Consider the following 26,151-nt stretch of genomic DNA (forward strand, 5'->3'; position numbering starts at 1 on the left):
AGACATTTCTCAAAAGAAGATATGAATATGGCCAATAGACACATGAAAAGATGTTCATCATCGCTAATCATCAGGGAAATGCAAATCAAAACTACACTAAGATATCACCTTACCCCCGTTAGATTGGCAAAAACATCCAAAACCAAGAACGACAAATGTTGGAGAGGTTGTGGAGAAAGAGGAACCCTCATACACTGTTGGTGGGAATGCAAACTGGTACAGCCACTATGGAAAACAGTATGGAGATTTCTCAAAAAGTTAAAAATAGAAATACCCTATGACCCAGCCATCCCATTACTGGGTATCTATCCTAAGAACCTGATATCAGATATCTCAAGAGTCCGTTGCACCCCTATGTTCATCGCAGCATTATTTACAATAGCCAAGACGTGGAACCAGCCTACATGCCCAGAAACTGATGATTGGATAAAGAAGATGTGGTATATATACACAATGGAATACTACTCAGCCATAAAAAAAGACGAAATTGGCCCATTCACAACAATGTGGATGGACCTCGAGGGCATTATGTTAAGCGAAATAAGTCAGTCAGAGAAAGACGAACTCTATGTGACTCCACTCATAGGTGGAAATTAGTATATTGAGAAGGAGATCTGATCGGTGGTTACCAGGGAAAAGGGGGGGTGGGGGGAGGGTACGGAGGGGGAAGTGGTGTACCCACAACATGACTAACAAAAATGTACAACTGAAATTTCACAAGCTTGTAATCCATCATAACATTAATAAAAAAAAAAAAAAAACAATAACTTTTTAACAGTAACAGTATGTTGAAATGACAATATTTTGAATACACTGGGTTAAATAAAATATGACCAATCTGATCTTTATTTTTTAAAATACTCTATTAGAAAATTGAAATCACATATGTGGTTCATGCTGTATTTCTATTGGGCAATGCTGCTCTAAACCAGGGGTCAGCAAACGATGGTCCGGGGGCCAGATCCTGCCCACGGCCTGTTTCTGTATGGCCTGTGTAGCTGGATGCAGATTTTGCATTTCTAAATGGTTGGAAATAAATCAAAAGAATGACAATTCGTGACACGTGCAAATTATATGAAATTCAAATTTCAGTGTCCGTAACGGAGTTATATTGGAAAAGAGTCGTGATCATTTGTTTCCAGATTATTTATCATTGTTTTCTCACAAGAGCAGCAGAGTTGAGTAGTTTCAGCAGGGATGTCCTGACCCATAAAGGCCAAAATATTTACTATCTGGCTATTTATAGAGAAAGCTTGTCGCCCTCGGCTCTAAACCCTTCCTTTATATTTCTCCACAGGACACACACCTATCGCTTCTCTCATTACACGATCATCTCAGCAGAGGAGTACGTGCTTCTCTGTTGTTCGGCGAGTTACTGCCAGCACCTAGAACATGCCTGGCGCCCATGAGGTGCTCGATAAATACCTGTTGAATCAATAAACGTTAAATATCCACATTTGGGGGGCTGAGTGGGAAGCACCTCGTTATTTAAAGAATGTGAATTACCACTACAACAACCTCCTGTCTCTTTTCTCAGCCAGAAAAGCTAAGGCTGATTAAGACCCCCGCAAACCCGCACATCATGATGTTGGAAAGGAGACACTGACCCTCGGCCTGGTCCCTCCCCCGGGTGGGAGACCGAGATGCTGCCATAATGACAAGAGAAGCACAGGCTTTAAAAACGAAATGTCTTATTTTATTTTAATGAATTCCGTGATTTTTAAATGCTTTTTTTGCCCCTCTTATAGGGGAGAGGTGAAGCTGTCCCAGTTATCAAAAAATTCAAACCTCCTTTTCTTCAGTGGACTGCCCGTCAACGTGCTTTCATCCAGGGTGTCTTCTGTGTCCTGAGAACCACTTCCGGGGTCAAAGGACTCCACTGCCTCCAGGAGCTCCATGTCACTTCCGTCTTCCTCAAAGGACTTCTGGAATAGGTCATAGATCTTCTGCTGCTTTGGGTCCTTCACCACGGAAAGAAAAGAAAACATGAAAAGAAGCTGCTAGGCTCCAACACACTGACTCTCCCTTTGCTGCTCTGGCTGGCGAGAGGGCACAAAGGCAAGGGACCAGGCATCCTATCACGTCCAGCGCTGCCCGACGGCCAGTGCAGACCTGCCCAGGAAACTATTCATCACTAAAGCAGCCTCACCGCCATGGTGTCTGATATCTTATCTTCCCGGCTGCTTGGTGGGTAAAGAAAAAAAAAGAAATGGTGGTGAGAGCATCAGAGAACCTGATCTCATACTACAATTTATGTTGGAAAGGTTTTCTCCCTTCTAACTTTGCAAATCAGTATTTCAGTATTGAAATAGCTCCCAAAATCTCACTTCCTCCGAAGCCTTTCTCCGCTGAGCGGTTAGTTCAGTCGTATTCACCTGCCAAATCAGTGTGCTTCACCATGGCTTATGTCTAATTTTCAGGATGGTTAATAAAACCACACATACTTAACATACTGACAAGTAGACACCTGTACCTGTTTCTGACCATCTTAAAGTTACAAATGCCCACAACTAGAATATACAAGTATGTACTGGGGGGCTTTGGGGAGAAGAAGAAAAAAGAAGATTGGCAACAGATATTACCTCAGGGCCAATGTTTTTTTTTTTAAAGTTACAAATGATCAAAATGCCCACCCACTGCACCTATGCATTGACAAGAGTCTAGTATCAAAATCATGCCCAGTGGTTACAACCACAACACACGATGGGCTCGCTATCACCCCTTTGTTGACCTCTCCTAAATCTAATTCCTGATCCTGATCATCTGTCAATCCAGAGGTACATTTTCAATATCTCCACTGACATCTCAGCCCTGGTAGTCTAGCTTAAGACTAAGATTCGGCACTGTCGCCAGTGCAGCCCAGGTTTGTGTCCCAGTCAGGGAACCACACCACCTGTCTGTCGGTTGTCATACTGTGGTGGCTGTGTGTTGCTGTGATGCTGAAAGCTACACCACCAGGATTTCAAATACCCCCAGGGTCCCCATGGTGGGCAGGTTTCCGTGGAGCTTCCAGACTAAGAAAGACTAAGAGGAAGGACCTGGCCATGCACCTCTGAAAAAATCAACCATGAAAACCCAATGAAGAGCAGTGGAGCATTGTCTGATAAAGTGCTGGAAGGTGAGAGGATGGTGCAAAAAGACTGGACAGGGTTCAGATCTGCTGTGCACAGGGGCTGCTAGGAGCTGGAATTGACTCGATGGCACCACCAACCACAAACTGACATCCCACAGTTCCCTAACACTAGACTTGTTTGAAAGCCAAAACCCTCTCTCCTCTCGCGCCCACATCCTTAAACCAGCTCCTCGTCCAGAGAAGCCTAGTTTTGACAATCTACCAACATTCTTATAGTCTCCCCAGCTTGACATCCCCAGGGGATCCTGACTCTGTATCTCGTATCTCAAACTGGCCCCCAGTTTGTTTCTCCCATCTGGTCCCTCCCCGACACTTCACAGCCACGCTCCTTACTGGCCAGATCACTTTGTCCCTGTGCGGATTTGCAATGGCTCGACGGCACTGCCCGATTCGGGCCTCCTCCCACTTCAATCCCTGACAGGTCCCTGTCAGGCTCACACTATCTTTAAGGTTTTCCTGTCACATCCTTGGGTCCCCCTGTGTCTACCTCATCAAGTCTAAAGCTGCTCCCCCAGCTTTCCAGCCTCTTTGTAACCAGGTTCCAACCTGACTGGCCTCTCTTCCTTCACAGAAGCCCTCCACACTACTGAAGTGAAGTTGCATGAGAACTGATCACGGGAGCTGGTCACGTAAGAACTCCAGATTATTCAGTTAACCTGCAGCCTTCATTCCCTCGCCTTTCAGACAGGAAGTGATATTAAGGTCATTAAGGTCAAGCCCACACCATCCACGTGTCCTCCTCTGGGACGGCCTCATCAACTTCTGTCTGAGCAACTGAAACGTCCAGGAAATGCTACCCCGCCAGGCAGCCTATTCCACGCAGAAATAATGTCGACATGCCCTTGATTATGACAATGGCAACACGATGTGTTAACGTGGAGCGAGCAGTGGATGGAAAGTTTCAAGGTCAGGGAAGTATACTTCACTTCCCCTCTCAGAAGGCAGCTTATCTGAGAGACATCACCTCTTTCGCTTTTGTCTCCTACATAGGAAGCAACATTTTCTAGCCCCATTTTAATAAAAAAAAATAAATTGATATAATTATTAATCAAAATAAATATTGATAAATTCCATTTATATTATCTTGCACTTGCATTTTAGGCAGAAATTCTTACCTAATTCAGAGTAACTGAGGGTGAGGCCAGTATGAATAAATGAGTTATAAGTAAACATTCTTATTGGTCGAGAATCATTTAAAAATAAGGCTCTTTCTTTTCAAAGGGCATATAATAACCAAGGCTATGTCAAAATATTTGCCATTCAACTGAATTAGTTCTTTAAAAAGCTCAAAAAATAAGGTTATTTTAAAATTGGCTTATTAAACTGTCTACATCTATAAGGATAATTTACACTCTACACTTAAAAAAATATGATCTCGGAGTCTTATTTATTCCAATAATTACATTTGGAAGAAAGGTGCTAAGTGAATGTCAATGAAAGATGGAATTCTCAGATTCTTAAGTCTTAGCGTTACCTACAAGAGTCTGTTGATTAACTCAGCGTCTGAAGCTCAGTAATTCCACAGGAGGAGAGGTGCCTCATTTCCATCAGGCCACCTTTCTGGGTGAGGCTCAGACCTCTGTCCAGGCTCTTGCTAGAATCGATTCACTCGGGTCCCCCCAGCAGGCAGGACCTCCCAAGTTCCACCTTCTGGTCAACTGCCTGAGCTGGGGAAGTCTCTGTGCCTCCTGCTCCTCCCCACTGAGTTTCACTAAAATGGAGGAGGAAGAGGCCGTGGCAGCCACTGGGCTGCAGTGCTAGGCCTGGGCAGACTTGCTGGGCCCCGGCTGTCCTCTCTGGAGGCAAACAAGCCTTTGTCCCAGCACCTCTGACAAGGCCCATGTGGTCACGGAAGGAAGCTCACCGGCCTCTTACTTTCCGTGATAACAAGAGGGGCTGTCACAGAGGGAATGCTGGCTGGGCTGGGCAGCCTTCTGCTTTGGGCTGGCTTCACAGGACCTGTGACGCGGGCAAGTCTTACTCTTCTGCATGTCTCAGTTCACCCCTCTATAACGTGGGGAGACCCAGAATAAAACGCAACAACAGAGGGGGCAATATGTTACCTAAAAGCGACACCCTATTTTGAACACTCCTACTCTGTGCTTGGAACACGTTCCTGTCGCAGCTGTGTGTGCGGCGTTGCTATGTACGTATTGCAGTAATTCAAAAGTTGCCATGGGGAGCTTTCTGTCAGTTTCTAATGGACTGATGGAAAATGCAGCAATTAAAAGCCCTGGTTTTATGAGAATCCAGAGGGCATGTCAGAAGCAGGAGGAGGATTTTCCATAAAGGAAGGTACATATGGATTGAACTGAGAAGGACTGCAGGCCATCATTTTCAGCTCCTGGGCTGGGGGAGGTCCCCAGAGTGATTCACACCTTCCCACTCAGACCCCAGGGCTGGGCAGATGGCTTCACGCCTCCCTCCACCCCAGCGGGGAGAAGCCATGTGCTAGTGTTACCTTGTAGAGGTAATCGGTGGCTTCTGTCATTTCTGAAAACTTGGTCTCAGAAAGCCCGGCTTCACTCAGAATTTTAATCTTCTCTTGAATCAGGGGCCTGTTCGGGAGAAATGAGCTGCAGTGAATACAACCCGCACAGAACCAGCAGACTGAGTGAAACGCCGCCACCCTCGTCTTTCTTACGGGATTGCGACATGCTTACTGCTTCACCTCTTCGCATGCCTTGAGGCACAAACGCCCATCCTGAAATAATGGCCCCTCTCTACTGTGCACCAACCAAGCTGGGCTCATATCACCAGGTTCAAAATTCTTTCTACTGGAAGACATGCAGGAAATAAAGGCTGCCTCATTACAACCAATCTTGAACCTAGTGTTGTTATGAGCCACCCAATTAACAAATCTGCTACACAAAGCGGAGGGGGGGTGGGGGCGTGCAATGTGCACACATTTAAAGGTAAGACCCGTTAGTCATAAGCCTAGGAACAGAGGCGAGCAGTGGAAACTAAAGAGAGAATCAAGAAACTGCCTATCAGGAAAGGGGATGGGATTGGGAAGGAGCATTCTGGGAACTTCTGCTTAGGTAACAGACATGAACCCCCAGGGTTGGAAATGTTACCCCTGCTCTGCTAACGAACCCTAAATGGCCCAGGGTGAGCCACTTTCTCCCGATGGCCCAGCAGCAGCACTGTAAGATGTGACTTTATCATACCAACGTGTGTGACAAAGGGGGACAGGGGCCATCTCAACAAGTGCCTTCACAGCTGGGAACAGTGTTTCACAAATGAAATTCCATCTACACTTCACCACAATCAGTTCCCCTCCCATGTCTCAGACCAGTGGGCAAGCAGCCACATCCCCTTCTGCCTACACGATATCCTCATGCACCCTGCAAGCCACCAGTGAGCACTGTGACGGGGGCCACACGTGGTCATGAGAGCGGGAGGCATGACTAAGGGTCTTCTGTGTGGGTCCCGAAGACCTTGGCAAAAGCAGAAGCACCGAGGGAGCAAAGGAAACACGACATCGGGTCAACTGTGCTCAACCCCCACCGCCGGGCCACGGCCGGCCGTACCAAAGGTAGTCGTCAGCTGTGCCTCTCGCCACGAGGTAGTGGATGCCCACAGATCTCGACTGTCCGATGCGGTGCACCCGGTCCTCAGCCTGGATCAGCACCTGCGCAGCCAGGGATCAGGATGCATGCAGGTCAAGGCCCGAAGTGGCTCAGCCACCACTGCAGGCAGCCCCCTGCCCCCGACCCCATGTCAGCCCTCTCTCCTCAAAGCTCTTTGCTGCCGTGTCCCGAGCCTCTGTCTACAGGAACCCGTCATCTGACAAGAGAGAACCAAACAAACGCTGCCTGGGGAGCTAAGTCTGCAGCTGGATGGCTGTGGACGGCCCTTCAGGGCTGGGCGTGGTGCAGGTCCTGCGATCCTGCGGACAGACAGCGGCTTCGGCCCTGCCATCAGGCTGCGACGGAGGGCAAATGAAGGAAACCTGGCTCGCTCCCACTCTTCTCTCCACAGAATAAAAAGTTATCTTCTAAATAAACAAACATATCGCACCCAAGGGAGAAGCCATGTATGATTAGGGGGTAGGGTGGTTTTTCTATATAGTGGCAAGCCCTGCAATAAATAAGGAAAACCAAGAGCCCTGTTTCTATTACAAAATGCCTTCAACCTTGAAGTTACCCATCATTAAAGCAGTCACCGACATGACCCATGTGGCCAGTGAAAGCCACACGATGTCAGAACTTCGGAAGGGAAACAGTCTCTTTTTGGAGCTCAGCAGAAAATTTTATGAGTCCAAACAAATGTCTTCTACCTGCTGTCCCAGCCCTCAGCTGATGAGGTAAGGCCAGCGGGCACAAGGACCATGCTCAGGGAACACCATGGCGGTGGCCCGGTTTGGCTCATTGGCTAAAGCAGCTCGCAGGGATGGTTAATAAAAGGGGCACCGGCTGGCAGGCCGGCCCCCTGTGCTGCGCCTGCTGCTGCCATGCGCTCCCCTTCAGGGACAGCTGTGCACTTGAGCTGTCTGTGCCCCGACTTCCTCAGGGAAAGATGAAGTCTAAGATTCCTTCTAGCCTTTAATAAACCTCCATTTTCCCACTGATGAGATGGAGTCCGTCATCCTGCTTCCTAGCAGGTCGCTCTGATGACCTAATGAGGAGCCAGTAGATGTGCGAGTGCCTCAAAGGCGCGAAGACTGACCCGTGGAAAGTATAAACACGGAACCGGCGGAAGAAGATGAACCCGGCACTAGGACAGCTCGCCGAAACCCTGTCTTCCCAGACTGATGCCGGCTCCCTCCTCCCCGAGGCCATGAGCACGCCCAGGAACTCAAGTCTGCTGCGACCCTTACCCCTGGGTTCCAAAACAGTTCAGCGAACACCACCAGGTCCGCCGAGGAGAAGGTGAGGCCCATGTTGGCAGCGGTGATGGACAGCACGGCGACGGCGTGCCTCTCGGACAGCTGGAACTGCTGGCACAGAGCCTCTCGGTCTGCGGAGGAGGTGGCGCCATCGACGCGGATGTGCTGCACGTGCTGCAGGGACAGGGACGGAAACGTGGGGCCGGGGCTGCGGGAGAACCACGCTGCTCTCCTCGCTCACCCCCCGGGGGCGTCGTTTGTCACTTGATCCTGCTCCCGGGGCTTCTTTTCTTTCCAATTGAAATTTGTGTTGAGATAATTGTAGATTCACACGCAGGTTAAGCAACAATACAGAGATTCCTTGCACATTTTGCCTAGTTTTCCCCAATGGTAATGTTTTGTAAAACCATAGTATAAGTTCACAACGAGGATATTGACTTTGACCCAATCCACGGGTCTTACTCAGACCTCCCCAGTTTCACTTGTATGTCTGTGTGTGTGTGTTTTCTATACAACTTTATCACTTAAGTTCTCATGTATCCACATTCACAGTCACACCGCTGAGCAGTTCCAGTACCACCAAGATCTTCCTGTAGCACTTTCATAACCACCCCCACCTCCCTCCGGCTCCCTCTGCTTCTCCCCAGTCCCTACTAATCTGTGATGCATTTCCACAATGTTTCAGGAATGTATTATAAGTGGAGCCAGACACTGTGTGACCATTGGGGATGGCTTTTTTTTTTTAACTCAGCATCATTCCTGGAGATTCAGCCAAGGGGCTGCGTGTATTGGTAGCTCATTCCTCTTTACTGCGGAGTCACATTCGAGGTACATACGGACTACAGCTGAGCCATCCGCCCACTGAAGGACATCTGGGCTGGTTCCATCTTGGGCTACTACAGATAAAGCTGCCACAACACTTGCACGGGTTTCTGTATGAACATAAGCTTTCATTCCTCTGGGCAAATGCCCAGGAGTCAACTGCTGGGTCATATGGTAGCTGCATGTTTATTTTAGCTTATTTTCTTTTAAGAGGCATTTATTTATTTTTTCTAATAATAAACATTTTAAGGAAAACAAAAAAATTAAAATATTACCAATGTATTTTTTTCCTGTCACTCTTTTCTCAATGTGTATAATAATCTTTTAAATAAAAAGTTTTATATCCTGCTTTTCTTCAATAAACATGATACTGGAAATGAAATTACTAAAAAGCTTTCTAAAATATGATTTTTAACGGCTATATATTTCCTTATCAGCAACAGTATAATTTAACCAGTCATCTATTTCTTTACACTTGGGGGATTTCTAATTTTCACCAAAAAAGGATGGGTTGGCAAATGTCCATCGACAGGAGAATGGATAAAAAATTGTACATGTACACAAAGGGATGTTGGTTAACAATAAAAAGGAATGCACTGCTGATACACACAACAATAGGTGCGAATCTCAAAACATGCTGAGAGAAATCAGATTTTTAAAAAAGTGGACACTGTGTGATTCCACATTTCTATAAAGCTCTAAGGAATGCAAATTAACCTATAATGACAAACAGATCAGCAAGGCCTGGAGATGGAAAGGCGGGAGAGACAGGGGGATCGCCAAGGGCACAAGGAAACTTCCGGGGCTGATGGCTGTGTTCACTATCTTGATTCTCACTCAATTATACACTTCAAATACGTACAGTTAACTGTATGCTAATTATACCTCAATAAAGTTAATAAAATATTCAAAAAGGATGGATTAAAATAAACCTCATCATGGTTCTTTGCCCATATTTTGTTATTTCCTTAGACTAGACTACTAAAAATTGAAGTTGTGTGGTCAAAGAGAAAAACGTAATTTAAGGCTCTCAATGTAATCGCCAAACAGCTTTCCAGCAAGTAACGCATGAACACGTGCAGCTCACCGCGCTGTTGTCAACCGGGAGCACCGCACATCTCCAGAATCCCTGCCGACGCGATAGGTTAAAAAAAAGTAGCTTGTTTTAATTTTCATTTATTTGATTACTAGTGGAGTTGAATTTCTTCATATTTCAGGTTCTTAAAGGATCCACTGATCTCCACAAAGTTAAGAACCACTGATCTACATCATTATTTTTTATGGCTGAATGGACTATTTAACAGTACACCTACTGATGAATATTTAGGTCTCTAAATTATTCAATATCATAAATAACACCACGACTAATATTCTTTTATATAATCTTTCGGACTCGTTTGGTTATTTCCTCAGGATAAATTCCTAGAAGAGGAGCTTGGAAAAATTAGTGTGCACATTAAAGTTATTGCCGAATTGCCTTGTGAAAAAAAAAAGTACCAAGTGTTCAAAAAGAACTGTGATTTAACCACTGTGTATGTGTGTGACAGAGTGGATCCACTTTTTAGGTAATCTGAATCAATTTTTCCTTTGTAATTTCTTTCATTGTTTTTATGCTTAGAAAGTCATTCCTCTAACTAGTCATCAGCTATACGTTCGTCTATATTTGCCTCTAATACTTCATGGTTTCAAGGAGCTTTGACTCATCTGGAATTTAATCTAGTAAGCAGGGAAATAAAGTTTCATTTAAGTTTCCCCCCCTCCAGTTACCCAAACTTTATCTGTTAGTAAATTAAACCTGATTTGTGATGACTCCTCAATCATGCATTTGTTTTTAATTTATACTAAAGGGCTACCCCTTATTCCACCACCTGGCCACCAGCTCTGGGACCAGCACGTCTGGGTTTTATCAAATTTTACACTGCGCAGCCTCTCCAAGTCTTCAGCAGTCTCTACACTTCTTGCTGAGATTAGTAGTAGCTACTTTATACTTTTTGTTGCTGTGAACCTACCTTTTTCCCCTTATATTAACTAATTAGTTATAGCTGGTACATAAAAAAATGCAAATTACTTTAGTCTATTTCTTTGGAGTCCAGGCAACCTACTAAACTCCTATGCATTCTAATAGTTTTCCAATTAACTGTCTTGGGTTTCTTGAAAATAGAAACAGCTCTGATTTTTCCTCCCAGGGATTATAGCTTTTAATTCTATTGGCTGGCTTTCTGCATCACATTATTTGAATCCAGGTAGATTAATGGTCCACCTCTAAAATTTCCAGAGAAAAAATACAGGAGAAAATCTTCATGACCTCAGGTAGGGAAAGATTTCTTAAACCAGTCACAAAAACTAAAAAACATATCAGAAAAAATTAATAAACTCAAAATATATTATAACTAAAAATTAAGATAAAAATTTAAAACTTCTGTTCAACAGAAACTTAAAAAGATACAAACATAACTGATAAAGAGTTAATAGCTAGAATTTATGAAGAATATTTTCAAAACAATAAAACAAAGACAAACAATCCAAAAGAAAAACAGCAGAATATTCACAGAAGAGAGCCTGAAATGACCAATAAACACATAAAAGGGTACAGCTTTTTCTGGCAGCCAGGGAAATGCAAATAAAAATAAGAATGAGATGAGATTTCATCGGCAAAAGCAAAAAGTCTGATAACACTAAGTGTTGATGAGCACGTACAATAGCAGAAATCCCCAAATGCTATTATAAATGTGACTGACACCCTGGAGAGCAATTTCACAGTCCCGAGGAGAGCTACAGGTGAGCCTACCGATGAGCGTGCCCAGGCACACCTGTGCACACACGGCATACCTACGCGCACACACACACCCACGCAAACATATTCACACAATAGCCAAAACTGCAAATGCAACATCCCTCAGCAGGAAGACGGATACACTGTGGCACTCATCCAATGAGATACTGCTCAGCAGTTACAGTGAAAGAACCACACCTGTAACACTGTAGAGAGAAATCTTAAAAATAATGTTAAACAAAAAAGTAAACTGCAGGATGCTTACACTATGCTACCGTTTATGTAAATTAAAAACTACACAAGGGAACACCACATATTGTTTAAAGATACACACTTCTAAAGTATGACAATATGGAGGGGAAGGACTTAAGGATAGTGGTTATCTCCCAGGAAGGGGAATGAACTAGAGGATTACACAGGAGGCCTAAGTGTTACATTACCTAAAAAATAACATTTGAAATAAATATAGCAAAACATTTAATGTATTAAATCTAGGTGGGGGCCATATAGGTGTTTGCTGTGTATTTCTCCGTAATCATCCGTATGTTTGAAATAGTACATAAGTGTAATGAAAGATGAAGGAAGAGAAAGGCAATTTATGGTCCTAGATTTAACCACAAATGAAAAAGGAGGTGAAAATATGATGTATTTAGTTTTAACGAACATCCTTGGAAATCCTAGATATTTCTCACTCAATTTAACAAGAACTATAAAACTATACTGAAGTCTGTGCACTGCCATGTACAATTAATAAAGCCACTTTGACAGTAACAAGGAGGAACAAAAGGAAGGAAGAGAGGAGGATGTTCATACAAATACTTGTCCCCACACAAGACGATTTTTGCTGCCTCCTCTCTTGACCGTTGTGCAATTATTTACACAGAATAATGCAAGACCCATTGGCAAATGTTCCTAAAGCAAGACTCCAGGGATTTCTGTACAGAACACGGAGGAAGTTAAAGGACACTGCTGGGAAAATATTTTGACCCCACCGTGGTTCTACAAGCAAGAATTCTTCAGAAGTCTTCAGCGATGTTTCAGGAAACCTGATCTCACTTCTTGGCTCAGAACAACTGAGCAGGGGACACACAGACAAGAACAGCATCCTGTGTTGAATTTCAAAGGGGCTTACCTTTCTCTCAAGCTCTTTAGTAATTGCATCCAGAACCACCTTATGGTGTGCAAACACTAGAAACTTCTCTCTTCCACTTTCCAGGAGGTCCAGGATATATTCACTGCATTCGACAATGAGAGCACAATAAATTAAGCACCTACTCATCCAGTTGAGATTAATTACTGCAAACTGACTGCATCTATAGCATAGATCTTCAGAGTACCTGCCCTCCCCAACCCACCTCCCGCTTCTCTAGGGCCAACTTCCCCCCCCCGTCTCCCATACATCATGTCAGTCGAATAGAAGCAGCAAAATTGGGAGCTGTGGGGAAGCCACGTTCTGCCACAAACAGAAAGTTCTTCCGTACTTTCTGGTTATCTGCCACACACATATAAATTAAGGCATTCTTATGTTTCATGTGTCTCTGGTATATTACGGAAACATTCTTATGACCTGGGATCATAGGAGATAATTGAGTTTGCACTTGGGCTGCTCCTATCATTAGATTGTGTTTTCAATACAAACTGAAGTGTCGTCTACAGATCTGAAAATGCCTGGCAGGGGATTAAGGGATTCTTGACAATAATCAAATTTCTGGAAGTGTCATATTGAGACAAAAGTAGTAATACAGAAGAGACAGTCAGGGGAAGCTCTCCAGCTCCCTCCCACATTAGACTGCAAACTACAGGGCCAGCAGCTAAGTCAGTGGTAAGTGAATTCTTGTCCGAGGGAAAGGAATATGGGTAAAGGACTTTATCTGCTTGGTCTTCATTGTCCTGTTAATAAACTTCTCTCCTCTATCCACTGTGTTTTTTCTTGACTTCCCAGCCCTTATCTTTAGCCATGGCCTTAAAGGAAGGCAGCTACCCCGTGGGGAGGAGAGTCACCCAGTCAGCGGACCTTGCAGACCCTCAGTCCCAGACAGGTCACTGCTCCTGCACAGGGAGCGGAAAGCGTCCCGACCACAAGGAGCACTCGCTCTGCTTGAGTTCGTCCCCACACGTGCGTGGGTCTGGACAGAGAACAGACACTGCCCTCCTTAGAGAAGGACAAAGCTCAAAGTTATCACAGGCAGGCGGTGGAAAGGTAAGTGGACTGCCCTCTAAGCATCAAGAATTACTTTCAAACAACACTATGGCCAACCAGGGCATGGACTTGAGTTCAATTTGTGAATTGTTGGTACTAATAGAATCTTCTTCAATTAGTTTGAAAGACATAAAATTTAGCATGATATAAGCAAAAAACTTTATTGCTACAGCATCAAAAAGTCACAAGGCCATAAAACCAACTTGGCCAGCTCATAAACACCGCAGGCCCAGCCTTCCTAACGCTCTCTCCCCTCTCTATCTCAGGCAAGGCTCTGCTGCTCTGCGCTTCCCAGCATCCCTGTCGCCAGGCTGGAAATACGTGCCTCGCACACCGACCTTGGCTTTATGTTGAAAGAAGTCCACTCAAATGAAAACAAACAGCAAAAAAGGCAAGAAAAACAACTAGCAGAGGAAATTGGGGCTTTAAGATTTTATAATCTAATTTCTACTTACTATCTGTGTGACTCTGAGGTCCAGAGATTTAAGTGAGATTTACTCAGTTTCTGCATTTTAACAACGGGGCCAATGTGACATATTCTACTGACCTCACAAAGAGGCTGTAAACGTGAAATGAGTTAACAGATCTCAAAACTGTTGGAAACTATAAAGTGCTATACAAGTTATCATGGAATTCTGAGAAAGTAGGTATAAGGTATGCTATGGACTGATGTCTGTGTCCCCCCTAAGATTCATATGTTGATTAGGTCATGAGATCTAATAATTCAGGACTGGCCGTCATGAATGGGATCAGTGCTGTTATAAAAGATCCCAGAAAGCACCCTCGCCCCTTCCACCACGTGAGGATGTGGCGAGAAGATAGCTGTCTGCAAGCCACGAAAAGAGCCCTCACCAGACACCGAATCTGCAGGCGCCTTGATCTTGGACCTCCCAGCCTCCAGAACTCTGAGAAATAAATGTCTGTTCTTTAAACCCCCCAGTCTACGGTATTTTTGTTACAGCAGCCTGAATGGGACTAAGACAAGGTACGACTACAGTTTATTTATGAGGTGGCAAAATGGTTAAATGGGTGGTTCTGGACGTGGAATTCTGTAGGTCACAAGCTGAGGGGCAAGGGAAAGGACCCTTGCCAGCTGTTACTCAGCAGCACAGGAGAAAGGGGTTGGTGGGGGCAATTCAGATTTGTTTCTGAGAAGTTCCCAGGCCATAAAAACCACATCTGGAGTTCATTAGTCTCGTAACAGTATCATAAAAGAAAAGGGCAGTACCTGGAGGGTGAAGGGGAGCCAGCCGACATCCCGTGGTCTTTGTGGACAACCTTAGATTTGAATAATGCAGCGAACTCCCCCTCTTACCACATTTAAGGGTGTGGAGGGAGAGGCTGGGGAGGCTGGCACATCTGGAGGCCGAGTGAGAGGGTGTGGCAGCCTGTGTGTGTCTCAATCTATCCACGGAGCTCGGTCCCCACTGGCAATTTGGCACTGGCCAACCCACACTAAACTCACTTCCACTGTAATTTAATCACATGGACCATTACCCTGCCAGAGTCTCACAAGAATGTTAAACAAGAGGAAGTTGGGAAACTGCCGTCATTAGAACCGCCTCAAGGTTCTGCCACAGCGAGATGTGAACGTGAGCGGGTTTCCCCTTCTTTAAGAAAGGTAGACAAATTGAGATTTTTCAAGTCAGTGAATAATTTTAAGCATAGAAATTATTACTTCAGCCTTAGTTTATAAGGCAGAAGGAAACATAAGTGTGACAATGGCCACTCGCCCAAATCTTTTGAACGAACTTTGACATTTGCCTTTTTTATGTAGGTAAATAATAGCTGGAACTTCATGTCTTTGGAGAAGACCAGAGAATCCTCGTAAGGCAGCCTTTCTGGTCTTCCACGAAACCCCTAACTTTTACCTACAGGCAAGTGACCACGGTTCTCCTGAGTAAGAGGACAAGCTCCCTTGAGTGTCTGGGTCAACCCCAGCCTCCTTGTAAGTGGGTGGCTCCAGCTCACAGGGTAAGGCAGGATTTCTTAGGGATGGCAGGAACATCCTGGCAGCGCACCGTGACAGGCCTACTTACGCCCGGGGGGATGAGGCCAGGGTGCCCTCAACTTTGTACCAGAGGCAGCTATAATTCTAATCTCTGATCCTGTCTTACACAAACTGCTCTCGCAGACTGGTCGTTGGTGTTTCTTTTTAAAGATGAGAGAGCAAAGTCGACACTTGGTGACCACTTACATGACGCATGGAATTTTAGCCTCAGCTGTTCTGTTGAAGAAGAGAATGAGAGCCTCCTTTTGCTGCTGTTTCTGTGGAAAGAGAAATCAAGGGGTTAAAGACTCCAACTCTGAGAACTCTGGGATAAGCTGACGTAATTATCGCCACTAAGAGCTTTACAATTCCTAATGCTGAGAGCCAGAGCCAGGAGACCCTGACTCATCCACTTACTTTAGCCAAGCTATCAGAACTGTCTGGACTCTGGTTTTGTCCTGGAGACATGGCATTATGGCTCCTCCATCATCCTCGGAGAACTGTTGTGAGAATCTAACGAGGCAAGGCACTTGAGAGCTCTCTGGAAAGGCATTTAGGCAGGGCTCCACCACGGAGACCAACCTCCTGTGATCAGCTGAAGCAGGTGTGAGCAAACAGACACCTTTCTTATCCACGGCTGGGGGGATGGTGCACTGGGCTAATCCTTCGGGGAACAATTTGTCAACTTGCACCAAAAGCCTTCAAAATACGCCCACACCCTATGACCCAGCAACTTACTTTTTAAGATTTATCCTCATGATATAATCGATGTTCACAAATTCATATGTAAGCTACTCTTTCAGTGTAGTATTACTTAGATCAGGGAACAACTGAAATAAGTGTTCAACCAAAAATGAATGGCAAAACTATAACACAGCCATATGAGAAAACACTACACAGTCTTTAAATAGTCTATCAAAAGAATCTATGTATCAAAAGAACATTTAACATGGAAAAATGTTCACGATGCAATTTTGTAATCTGGTTTCTTCCCCATGTGATGTATGTTCATATGATCCCAATTCTGCTTTGAAAACACCTATAAATGTATATATAAATAATATAAACTTTAAAGCAAAATAGACATACATTTTATGGAAAAAATATCCAAATGATACCTGGTGAAATTATGTGACATAAAAGATGAGTGAATCTTTTTTTTTTACAGTATAGTAATAAAAAATGTTTAATAAATGTTACTTATTATAAGTAACTTTCTTTATTTTTCAGGTTTTATACAATAGACATCTATTGTATTTTTAACGTGGGAGAAATCAATAGTTTCATCTTAAAAAAACCTCCCCAACACTGGGTAGACATAATACAAGTCTATTAATGATCTCATCTCTTTTCCCAGACACAGGCCAGGAAATTTTAAATAACCTGCATTCTTTGTTCCTGCCTCCTAGACTTCTATTAAATTAGATCCACTGGGGCTTTGAATTTATTTTTCTATCTTGGAAATTTGAATGGATGGTCAAATGGCAGAAGGGTGAACTGATACTGTCACTGGGACGTCTGCATGGACTTGTTTCATTTTTCTGCTCTTGGTCTTGCTGGTCAAAAAAGGGCTTTAGACAAAAGATGATTAGAGTCAGCTTTTCTTAGCCCGTGTGGAGATATCTATTATTTCAGCTGAAAACGAGACGAAGCTTTCGTTGGACGTTATATTTTATAATTGGCTGCTTCATCTCGGCTTCTGTGATCTCAAGCTTTTTAGAAAACGTCTTCCTCAAGATGGGAAGGTGTGAGAGAACAAAGAAAGAATCACTTGTTGGCAGGTCAGCAGAGCTTTGCTGGAACCACCATAACGTGCAAAATCGCAGGGAAACGTGGGCCCGAAAAGCAACTATAAATACGGGTCTTTCTATAGATTCACACGGCCTCCTTATTTGACTAAAACCTTAAAATCATGATTCCCCACGGTTTTGGGTATCTCAACTCTTTCAACTCAGGACTGTATACCTGGCCAGGGTTTGGAGGGGACGTCAACTCCTTACTGACACTGGCTCCCCTTCCTGAGTTAAGTGAGGGTGGTGCCCCCGATCGGATCCGCACTTTACAGATTCACCAAATTGGTGGCTTTAGAGTAAGAAATGTTCTGATGGTCTAAAGCACGAAGCTCATAAATTTGTTTTCTACCTGGATTTTCCATTATAAAAATGAATTTACATTAAAAAACACAAAAGAGAACCAAATGTTCAAGGATTTATCTTACTACTGTTAGAACTTAGTATCTGGCTTCAGCATCACACTGAAGGCAATGTGTTACCAACTCGATTTCTCTCTTTCAGGGACAAACTCTTAATTTTCCTAGGACTCCATGGAGGCAGATACTGACTCTGCATCAATGGACTGAGAAGAGCTCTAGGCACCTTCTCATCTGGATTCTTAAAAAATCACACTGCAGTTCAGCCCTCACTTTCACATTTGCAGAGTCTTCTGACAAACAGCATTAAGACTCTGGTATGCAGAAGCAGAGATGAGAATCACACAACAGGTGGGACTTACAGCAACTGGCACTATCCTTACACACTTTTCCAGCAGGAAGCCTGGGAGGCAAGTTGCGGCTCCCACTCTTAGGTAAGAAAATATCCAAATATCCCCCCAAATTTAAGGGATTTGCACAGCTACCAGAATTTATAAAACACCCAACATTCCTGATTTCCATGGCTCAGCCTAGATAATTTGCCGTCACTGTAAACCCAGAAATTAAACTTTCAGGTTACATCTGAAATCATCTTTGTAAACAGCCACTCATCTACCTTGAAGAATTCTGCAAGTCGGCAAAACGTTTAAAAAATGCTTTCAAACTTTGCTGCGCTAAGTTCAAAATTCCCATTACTTCTATTTCATTCTGTTTCATTTTCTTTTTGGCCATTCTGCACAACTTACAGGTGCCTCTTGGCCAACTTAGGTGACTTCCCTCCTCATTTCAAACACCCACTGTCTGCTTCTCCAGTTGTCTGCATTGGCTGTTCTCATCCCGGTCCAGGAGGTGGACTTCTGGGGAACTGAACGAGACGTGCTGGACTTACTTCCACCCCACACACAAGGAACTAAAACAGAGCATCATAAATATCCAGTTCTTTGCATCTAAAAATATCACACATCTGAATTTTTTCCATTAATATATTTGCTATATTTGTTCACTGGTTTTCTTGTCTGGTAGAGTGCCAGTGGGCAAAAGTTAGCAGACATTAAAGGTTTAAGAAAGTTGAAAAAACTTAAAATTGAGAAAAAAATTTTTCCAACCATTGAATTTTTCTCTCTAGAAATCAGAAAAAGACCACCAAGACCGATTTTACCAACACAATACCCTGGTTCTGCTAATGAAATATAATTTGAGAACCACTGGTCTACATGTCCACATCAACGTCGCAGAACTTGTGTGAAAACCCCACAACAAAGAGATTATGCCTGCTCATTTCCTGCAGACCATCTACACGAATAATTGTAATACAGCATAAATTAAATCCAGCTTCACAATTTACCAGCTCATCCTCTACCCGACCCTCTGTTTCTTAGAAGTTACCAGCTAGCCTCTCTCATCACATAGTAAAATAACGTCAAAGGAAAATCACACATTCTGTCGCCTGTCATTCTTATTTATTTTGTAACCTCCCAGAAGGCTGGGATCTCATCTAGATCTAAGTGCCTTTATACGGGGTAACATCAAGCTCAGATAATACTTTATGATAATGTCAAAAAATGTCAATGACTGCTATTTTCTTGACAATGAAAACTGCAAGATTTTATCCCAAGACGACAGAAAAGGAGCTGGTGTAGATTACTCTATAGCATTCAGCACAGGATGACACTAAAGAGAGATAGGAAAGTGTTTGGAAAAGATAAAACCACCATAGTGGAAAGAGCCCTAAAATACAGGGGTGACAGGCTTAGTCACAGGCTCAGCTCCTCCACGGAGCAGTCATGAGGCCTCAGCTCTGCCACGGAGCAGCCATGAGACCTTGGGCAAATCATAATTTCTATGAGCCTCGGTTTCCCCCAATCATAAATGACCGTAACAAGGATTCAAAGGGTTAAGAGGGTCTGAAAACTCTACTTTTATATAAATGTTAATTTGTCATTTTGACTAAAGCAAAGGACATGGGATGGTGAGAGGGTTAATGTATATATCAAATACATGTAGGACGAATTTCCAACCACTGTCACTAGACAGAGGCATTCTCAAAATACACTAAACTCCAACTTTCTTTGAGGGATTCAGTATATATATCACCATCCGGCAGTTGGCCCGGGGTTTATTTTTATGACCATCCATCAGTAGTGATCTACTCAAGTATAAACTGCAAATTAATATGACATTTGGAAGCAGACTAGGCAGGCTGAGTAACAAACGGGCTCGCTGGCCTTGCCCAGGGACGGGGAGGTTGCGGAGAGGCAAGTTCAGGGACCGCCTGGGGTCTCCACAGAGCCCCTCCAGGAAGGAGCACCTGTGACACGTTGACTTCCCAATACCCGTCTTCAGCCCTGGACTCACAGTCTTGTTCTTGGTGGTCATCTCCTTGGCTGCTGCGTCCAGGGAAGCTCTGGCCTTGGCGTTGATCCGGCCCGGGGCAACCACCACCATCTTGCGCTGCTTGGCTGGAAGCTGGGAAAGGACGTCGGATTTGAGGCGGCGCAGCATGACCGCCTCCTCCAGCAGGAGCTTCAGCTCCCCAAGGTTGGAGGAGCCTGAGTAGTCCCAGCCCCAGGGCATCTGCGGAGGGAGAACACGGCGTTAGGCTGTCCAGGGCCACATTCACAGGGCTGTGACCTCCAGGTGGTTTCTCTCCTCACCACCTTCTCTTCCCTTGGCTTTGAGCAGAGAACGTCAAGTGGCTTTAAAGAATGAATAACATCCCATATAATACAAATGACAAACAGGAAGGAGAAGGGAAAAAAGTCAGGAACGAGGGGAACGAAAAACACCTATTATGGCATTCCACAATTTCGCACTAAGCTTTCTAGCAGCGAACGCAAGGCGTAAAATGGTTTGGTGTGCATTATATTAAAAAGCAAACAAAACACTCAGCTTGCCAGACTACTGCTACGTACTTAATACAGAAATAACCTTCCCCAGGGCTCATGCCACAGAGTCCACTGGACAATGTAATACGTGATGTTGTCAGTAATACCTTCATTTGATGAGATTTACAGGGATTTAAAAAGCTGGGGTTGCTCAGAATGGGTGACACATCAGGTGTAACACAGCACAGGTAACTGAGTGCTGGTGGTAGTAGTGGGGACCAAAGGAGCCGCTCAGAACGTGGATTTCTGCTAATCCAGCTGAAGCCAGCAGTGGGTTCTAGAGTGCCCGGGCAGCCCTTCATAAGCACGGCTCCCTCATTCGGTGGCACATGGGAAGCAGTAAGCAAGAATGTCTACTCCCTGCCACACAGCTAGAGATGTTACAATTACAATGAAAACCCTATCCTTCACTAACAATCTGACTGGAAACAGGACTGATTTCTACAGTCTTACAGAAAAATCAGGGAGCCAGGGTGTCTGCTGCCTTATATTTTCAGCCACTCAACTCCCTTCCTACCTTACGCCTCCCCCACGCCTGGAATGTGAACTACCTAGGGTAGGGGCTAGGAGTGTTCATTTTTTTTTTTCGAGGAAGATTAGCCCTGAGCTAACATCTGCCGCCAATCCTCCTCTTTTTGCTGAGGAAGACTGGCCTTGAGCTAACATCCATGCCCATCTTCCTCTATTTTATATGTGGGATGCTGCCTCAGCATGGCTTGATAAGCGGTGCATAGGTCCGCGCCCAGATCCGAACTGGCAAACCCCAGGTCACTGAAGCAGAGCGCGTGAACTTAACTGCTACGCCACCAGGCTATCCCCAGGCTTGTTCATTTTTGAGGGCCAGTGGACACAGTATAACTGTGGAGACATGGCAGGTGTCCTACAAACCTTTGCTAAACTGCGATATAGCAAGAGATGCTCAAAGGTGGAGAAATAAAACGATCAAAAACTGCTTCTTCTATTAAAAAAACACTCAAACCAATGGAAGTTTCAGCCAACGCCTCTGCTATGGGGTCGAAAATGAGCTCAGTATGGGGCACTCTCTTCAGTGGCATCTCCTAATCCTAGAAGCTGCCCGCCCCGCCCAGCCCCAATATACAAAGCAGCCCTGGCCTACCAGAAACATTAAATAAAAACTGTTCTGGGGACAAGTAGATATAATTAATTTGGATATCACACTCCTAAGTTCTAACATTGTCAGCTCTTAATCTTGTGGGTTAAACTCAATAATACCAAAGATTTTAAGTTGGACTCTGGAATAATCACAATCCAGCAAGGTTTGGTTGAAAACTAACCAAGTACCAGGCATGGGGCTGGGCGGAAGAAAGGCTATGAAGAGGAGGGGACTGTCTGTGTTCTACTGGGTGACATGGGGCGGGCAGCAAGGAGGGAAAGGGTGAATCTGAGGACGGCATGAAACTGGGGGTGATGGTGGTCAGAGATGGAGCACAGGAAGGGGCAGTTTGGGAAGTAAAGGCAATGAATTCCATCTCGGCCCCTTCCATCACTAGCTGAACATCACCCCACAGGCCCAGACAGGCGAGGACAAGAAGAGCCTTTTCAGAAACTGGATCATTTGCAAACAGGATAAAGGTGCAAATCACACATGAAGAGTTTTGAGGGACCATGAAAACTATATACAATCAATCTAATCTGGTCCACGGGGAAAGTGCATTATAGATTAAGGAAGTGTATGGCTTTACATACATTTAATAACTGAGAACTTATCTGCCTCAATTACCAGCTAAAATTGATTTGCAATTAACTTTGCAAAGCACTACAATTTACATTATAAGTACTTTGTTTGAATATAAGTGGATAGTTTTAAAGTATTTGAAAATTTCTTTTAAAAAATAAGGCTGACAATCTTATTCACATCATGAACTTGCACAGCAAGGCTTTCCCCTCTCAGATGGTATAGGCAACAAGCGAGCCAGTGAGCTGCAGCCACTTCTCCAAAGTGTCAGCGTCTCAGATGCAAACAGGGGCTTAGGGATATTTGTGACTTGATCACAAAAACAGGAATCTTCAAGGTCTGAATTAATGAAGTTTTAGAGTCCAGCTAGTCCACTGTGGCAGAGGTACTGTCCACAAGAAAAAAGCCAGGGGCAGCTCAGCATTGGCTTCTGGGTTTATGATGTTACAGCAGACCAACCAGGGGAAAAGGAGAAGCGACGTGCACTTGAGAGGGGCTGAAGTCCGGTGTTCTAATTCAGGGCCAGTGGAACCTCATGGGAACAGAGTTACGAGTTGGAGAAGTCTGACATTGCCAGACAAAGGACTACTGTTGAAGGATGAATTCACCGCCCTGGCCATAGTTTTGAAAGTACAGATTAGAAAGAGAAGTTAGTGAGCCTTCCCTTCTGGTTTTCAGATCGTGGATGTTCCTGAGCCTGGATCAGAGACAGTTACTCAGGGCTCAGGACGAAGATTCGAGTCAGCCCCAGCCACACCCCGATTGCCAACATGACACCGACTGGGACTTCTGCGTCTATCCATCACAGCAAATCAAGATCCCAGCACACAGATGGGCTGCATTCCACTCGTGGGTCTGGAGAGAAGGAAGGAGGCACCAAAGCCAAGGAGAAGGCCATAGACTGTGCTTCTCAAAGAGACAGCAGCCCAATCCCAGAAGGAAACAGCTCAGCTGATCAAGGAAGACAATGAACACCCAAGCAAAGAAGGAGCTGTCGTTGGGTCATCATCACTTGGGTTATTTTTGGGGAAGAACACTGGAAATATGTACAGGCTTTCGCCAACCTGATTTATGGCTGCCTGACACTGAGGCCTCTCAGCTCAGGCCAAGAAACACGCTGAGTCCACCAAGAACACACTGCTGACCCGGAAGGGAGAAACGACAAGGAGAAAAAAAAACTCCTGGGGGCTCTGGTCATATTCTACCACACTCTGGGTATGGCCGGCTTCTGCAGAACCATGGCAGAGAGGCCCACTTCACCCTGCAGAGGGCAGAGGGCAGAGGGCAACACGCAGGAACTGAAGGAACTATAGAAGGAGGAATTTGTGGATTACAAGTCTCAGAGGAAGACCTAACAACTGCTTGGGGCACAGCCTCCTTGGCCACCCACAGGTTGTACTAGCCTGGCATACTGTGAAAAAGCAACGGCCAACATTATTAGTGCCCAGGGTGACAGGGCATCAGATCTGATCAGGCTACACCGAGGAAACCGCTCAGGCGGAGCAGCTGAGGAACGCGACCAGGCCCTCGAGCACCCGCAGCAGGTCCATTCTGTCTGTGGTTCTTTGTTCTGAAGTCAGCCCCCAAACCGCAGGGGCTAGTGTGCTACCAGCCTGGGCTTATGCCATGTCTGGAGAGGCCCAGCAGAGGGAGTCTCAGCAAAACTCACCTGCATCAAGAGGGAGAGCACGCACAACACGCACGTGACCTGTGACGTAATGGTTGAGAAGGAAATCCTGCGATAAGAGAAAAACACTGGCTCCCCCCACCCTCCTCTCAACCCCTGACTCTTGTCCTCTGGCTTACAGGACAGAAGGTTTGTAGCAACTAGAATTTTCTTGACCTATATTCAAAAGTGAGGCATCTAGATGCAGAGGAAAGCCAATTGATGAATTTATCCTTCAACAGCAGTCCTTTGTCTGGCAAGGCCATCCTTTTGAAAATGAGTGGCTTTGAAGACACGCAAAGGAACTGGTAAGGACACTATCCAGTGTCCCAGCTCAGCTGGGTTGATCAGATTAATGAACACTGATGATTGATTCAATGGTCCATCAGGAGGAATTTGGGATTTGTGAATAATGCAATTTAAAACACTTAAGAAAGGTTGATTTTCTCTGCTTATAAGTCCATTTCGGTGTATATTACCTTCTCGTCACACAAGAGGGAGGAAGAGAGAGAGAGGAAGAGAAAGGAAGAGAAGGAGAGAGATGGAGAGGCAGGAAGGAAGAAAAGAAGGGAAAGTTTTGCATCCTACTTTTTTCCACTCTTGTATTTCTCCATGTCATTAAAAAAATTTTTTTTCAGTTAAAAAACAATTGAGGTTTTAGAAACTGAGATTTTGATTGCAATGGTACTTGTGTGTACGAGGCCTCCTGTGCCATTTGTAGAGAACTGAAGCTGCTCAGATTGTAGCTCCTGAAGGACCTGCTCCATTGGCACCGTATTCCTAGAAACACTTGCAGGTCAGAGGTGTCTGGCCTGCATGATTCACTACAATGAGTAAACACCGACGAGCCAGGCTCACTGATGGGAGCCCTAAGGCAGCTCAACCAAGTTCCCACTCCACCTGCTCAAAGGCTTCCTCTGTCTTTTTTGCACAGAGTATTTTTTCACTTTTCCAGGGGATTTTTTTCAGACTCCCCTCACACTCCTTCACCGTCTCATCTCCTTTCTTCCCTGTGCTGTGGGCCTCGGCCTCGCCGCTAGCTCCCCTCATGGCCCTTCTCTTGGGCTAGAGCTGTTGGTTCTCAGAGCTCCACACACCGAAGCATTAGCCACTGGTCCCTTTATTGCGAAACACCAACCTGGAATCACCACAAGCATTAAAACTGGGAGGGGCTGTTCTCATCGACCCCTTGGGGTCACTCCAAGGTTAGTGTCAGGGGTAAAGCAGAATACAATCTTGGTCCAGCTCCCTGGCCAGTGCTCTTCTGATCATACCAGGGCTGAAGAGAGGGAGCAGGAAGGCCGGGGAAGGGAGAGAGATGGGGGCGCTGGGAAGGAAAGGGGATAAATACCCGCTTGGCGTCACAGTAGCGAAGTCCAAAGGCATGAAACTGAGGGAAGAAAGTTGGCTTGACCGCAAGGATCTGTGTGTAGAGCTCTGCAGGCCGGGACATGGCTGGCGTGCCCGACAGTAAGATCACCCGGTTGGCCACCTAGAAAACAAACAGCCAGAGGTGCTGAGAATACAGAGGAGCACACAGGGAACATCCCAAATGTCCCAAGGAGACAGGAGCTGGACACCCCCAGGAACAGCAAAGTGCCCCAGGAGCCAGCACGAATGCCTGTCGCTTCCTGGACACTCCGACTGCTGGCAGTTCTCCAGTTTCCTCATCTCAGAACCAAGCAGATCTAGATTCCTAAGGCACCGCAGACTGGCCTCACTGCAGAGCTCTGTGTGGCCCACAGCCTGGGAACTCTCAGCAAAGGTTCTATGACCAGAGAAAAAGAGTGCACATGTTCTGAGGACCTCACGGCGGGACCCCTGTAAGCAGCTGGATGTCACCTCCTAAGCTGCCTTTGTCGCACTCTCTGCCCATCTCTGTACTGGCACCTAGCACAGTACGCTAAGTTCTACCTCATCTGTCTTCCTCACTAGACTGCAAGCTCCTGGACACCAAGGACCAGTCTCTACTTTCTGTAGCACAGCACCTGGGACGAAGTAGGTAA

The 26,151-nt window shown here is 45.2% G+C and overlaps 1 protein-coding gene and 1 pseudogene across 4 annotated transcripts in view; one reads left to right on the plus strand and one right to left on the minus strand.

Moving 5' to 3' along the window:
* Window positions 1-1,674: 1,674 nt before the first annotated feature.
* The window catches only part of SMARCAL1 (SNF2 related chromatin remodeling annealing helicase 1), a 52,412-nt gene continuing 27,935 nt past the window's right edge, over window positions 1,675-26,151 (minus strand). For all 4 annotated transcript variants that reach the window (XM_014852492.3, XM_014852493.3, XM_014852494.3 and 1 more), the window contains exons 11-18: window positions 25,497-25,637; window positions 20,254-20,472; window positions 15,957-16,027; window positions 12,692-12,794; window positions 7,956-8,138; window positions 6,667-6,767; window positions 5,595-5,691; window positions 1,675-1,961 (exon numbers count right to left, since the gene is read on the minus strand). In XM_014852492.3, the coding sequence (XP_014707978.3) occupies window positions 1,743-1,961; window positions 5,595-5,691; window positions 6,667-6,767; window positions 7,956-8,138; window positions 12,692-12,794; window positions 15,957-16,027; window positions 20,254-20,472; window positions 25,497-25,637 (1,134 nt within the window). In that variant the 3' untranslated portion in view covers window positions 1,675-1,742. The remainder of the gene's footprint in view (window positions 1,962-5,594; window positions 5,692-6,666; window positions 6,768-7,955; window positions 8,139-12,691; window positions 12,795-15,956; window positions 16,028-20,253; window positions 20,473-25,496; window positions 25,638-26,151) is intronic.
* LOC139041061 (tetratricopeptide repeat protein 23-like) lies at window positions 23,020-24,329 on the plus strand (annotated as a pseudogene).

The sequence above is a fragment of the Equus asinus genome, chromosome 19, assembly GCF_041296235.1.
Source record: "Equus asinus isolate D_3611 breed Donkey chromosome 19, EquAss-T2T_v2, whole genome shotgun sequence".
Taxonomy (NCBI): Eukaryota; Metazoa; Chordata; class Mammalia; order Perissodactyla; family Equidae; genus Equus; species Equus asinus.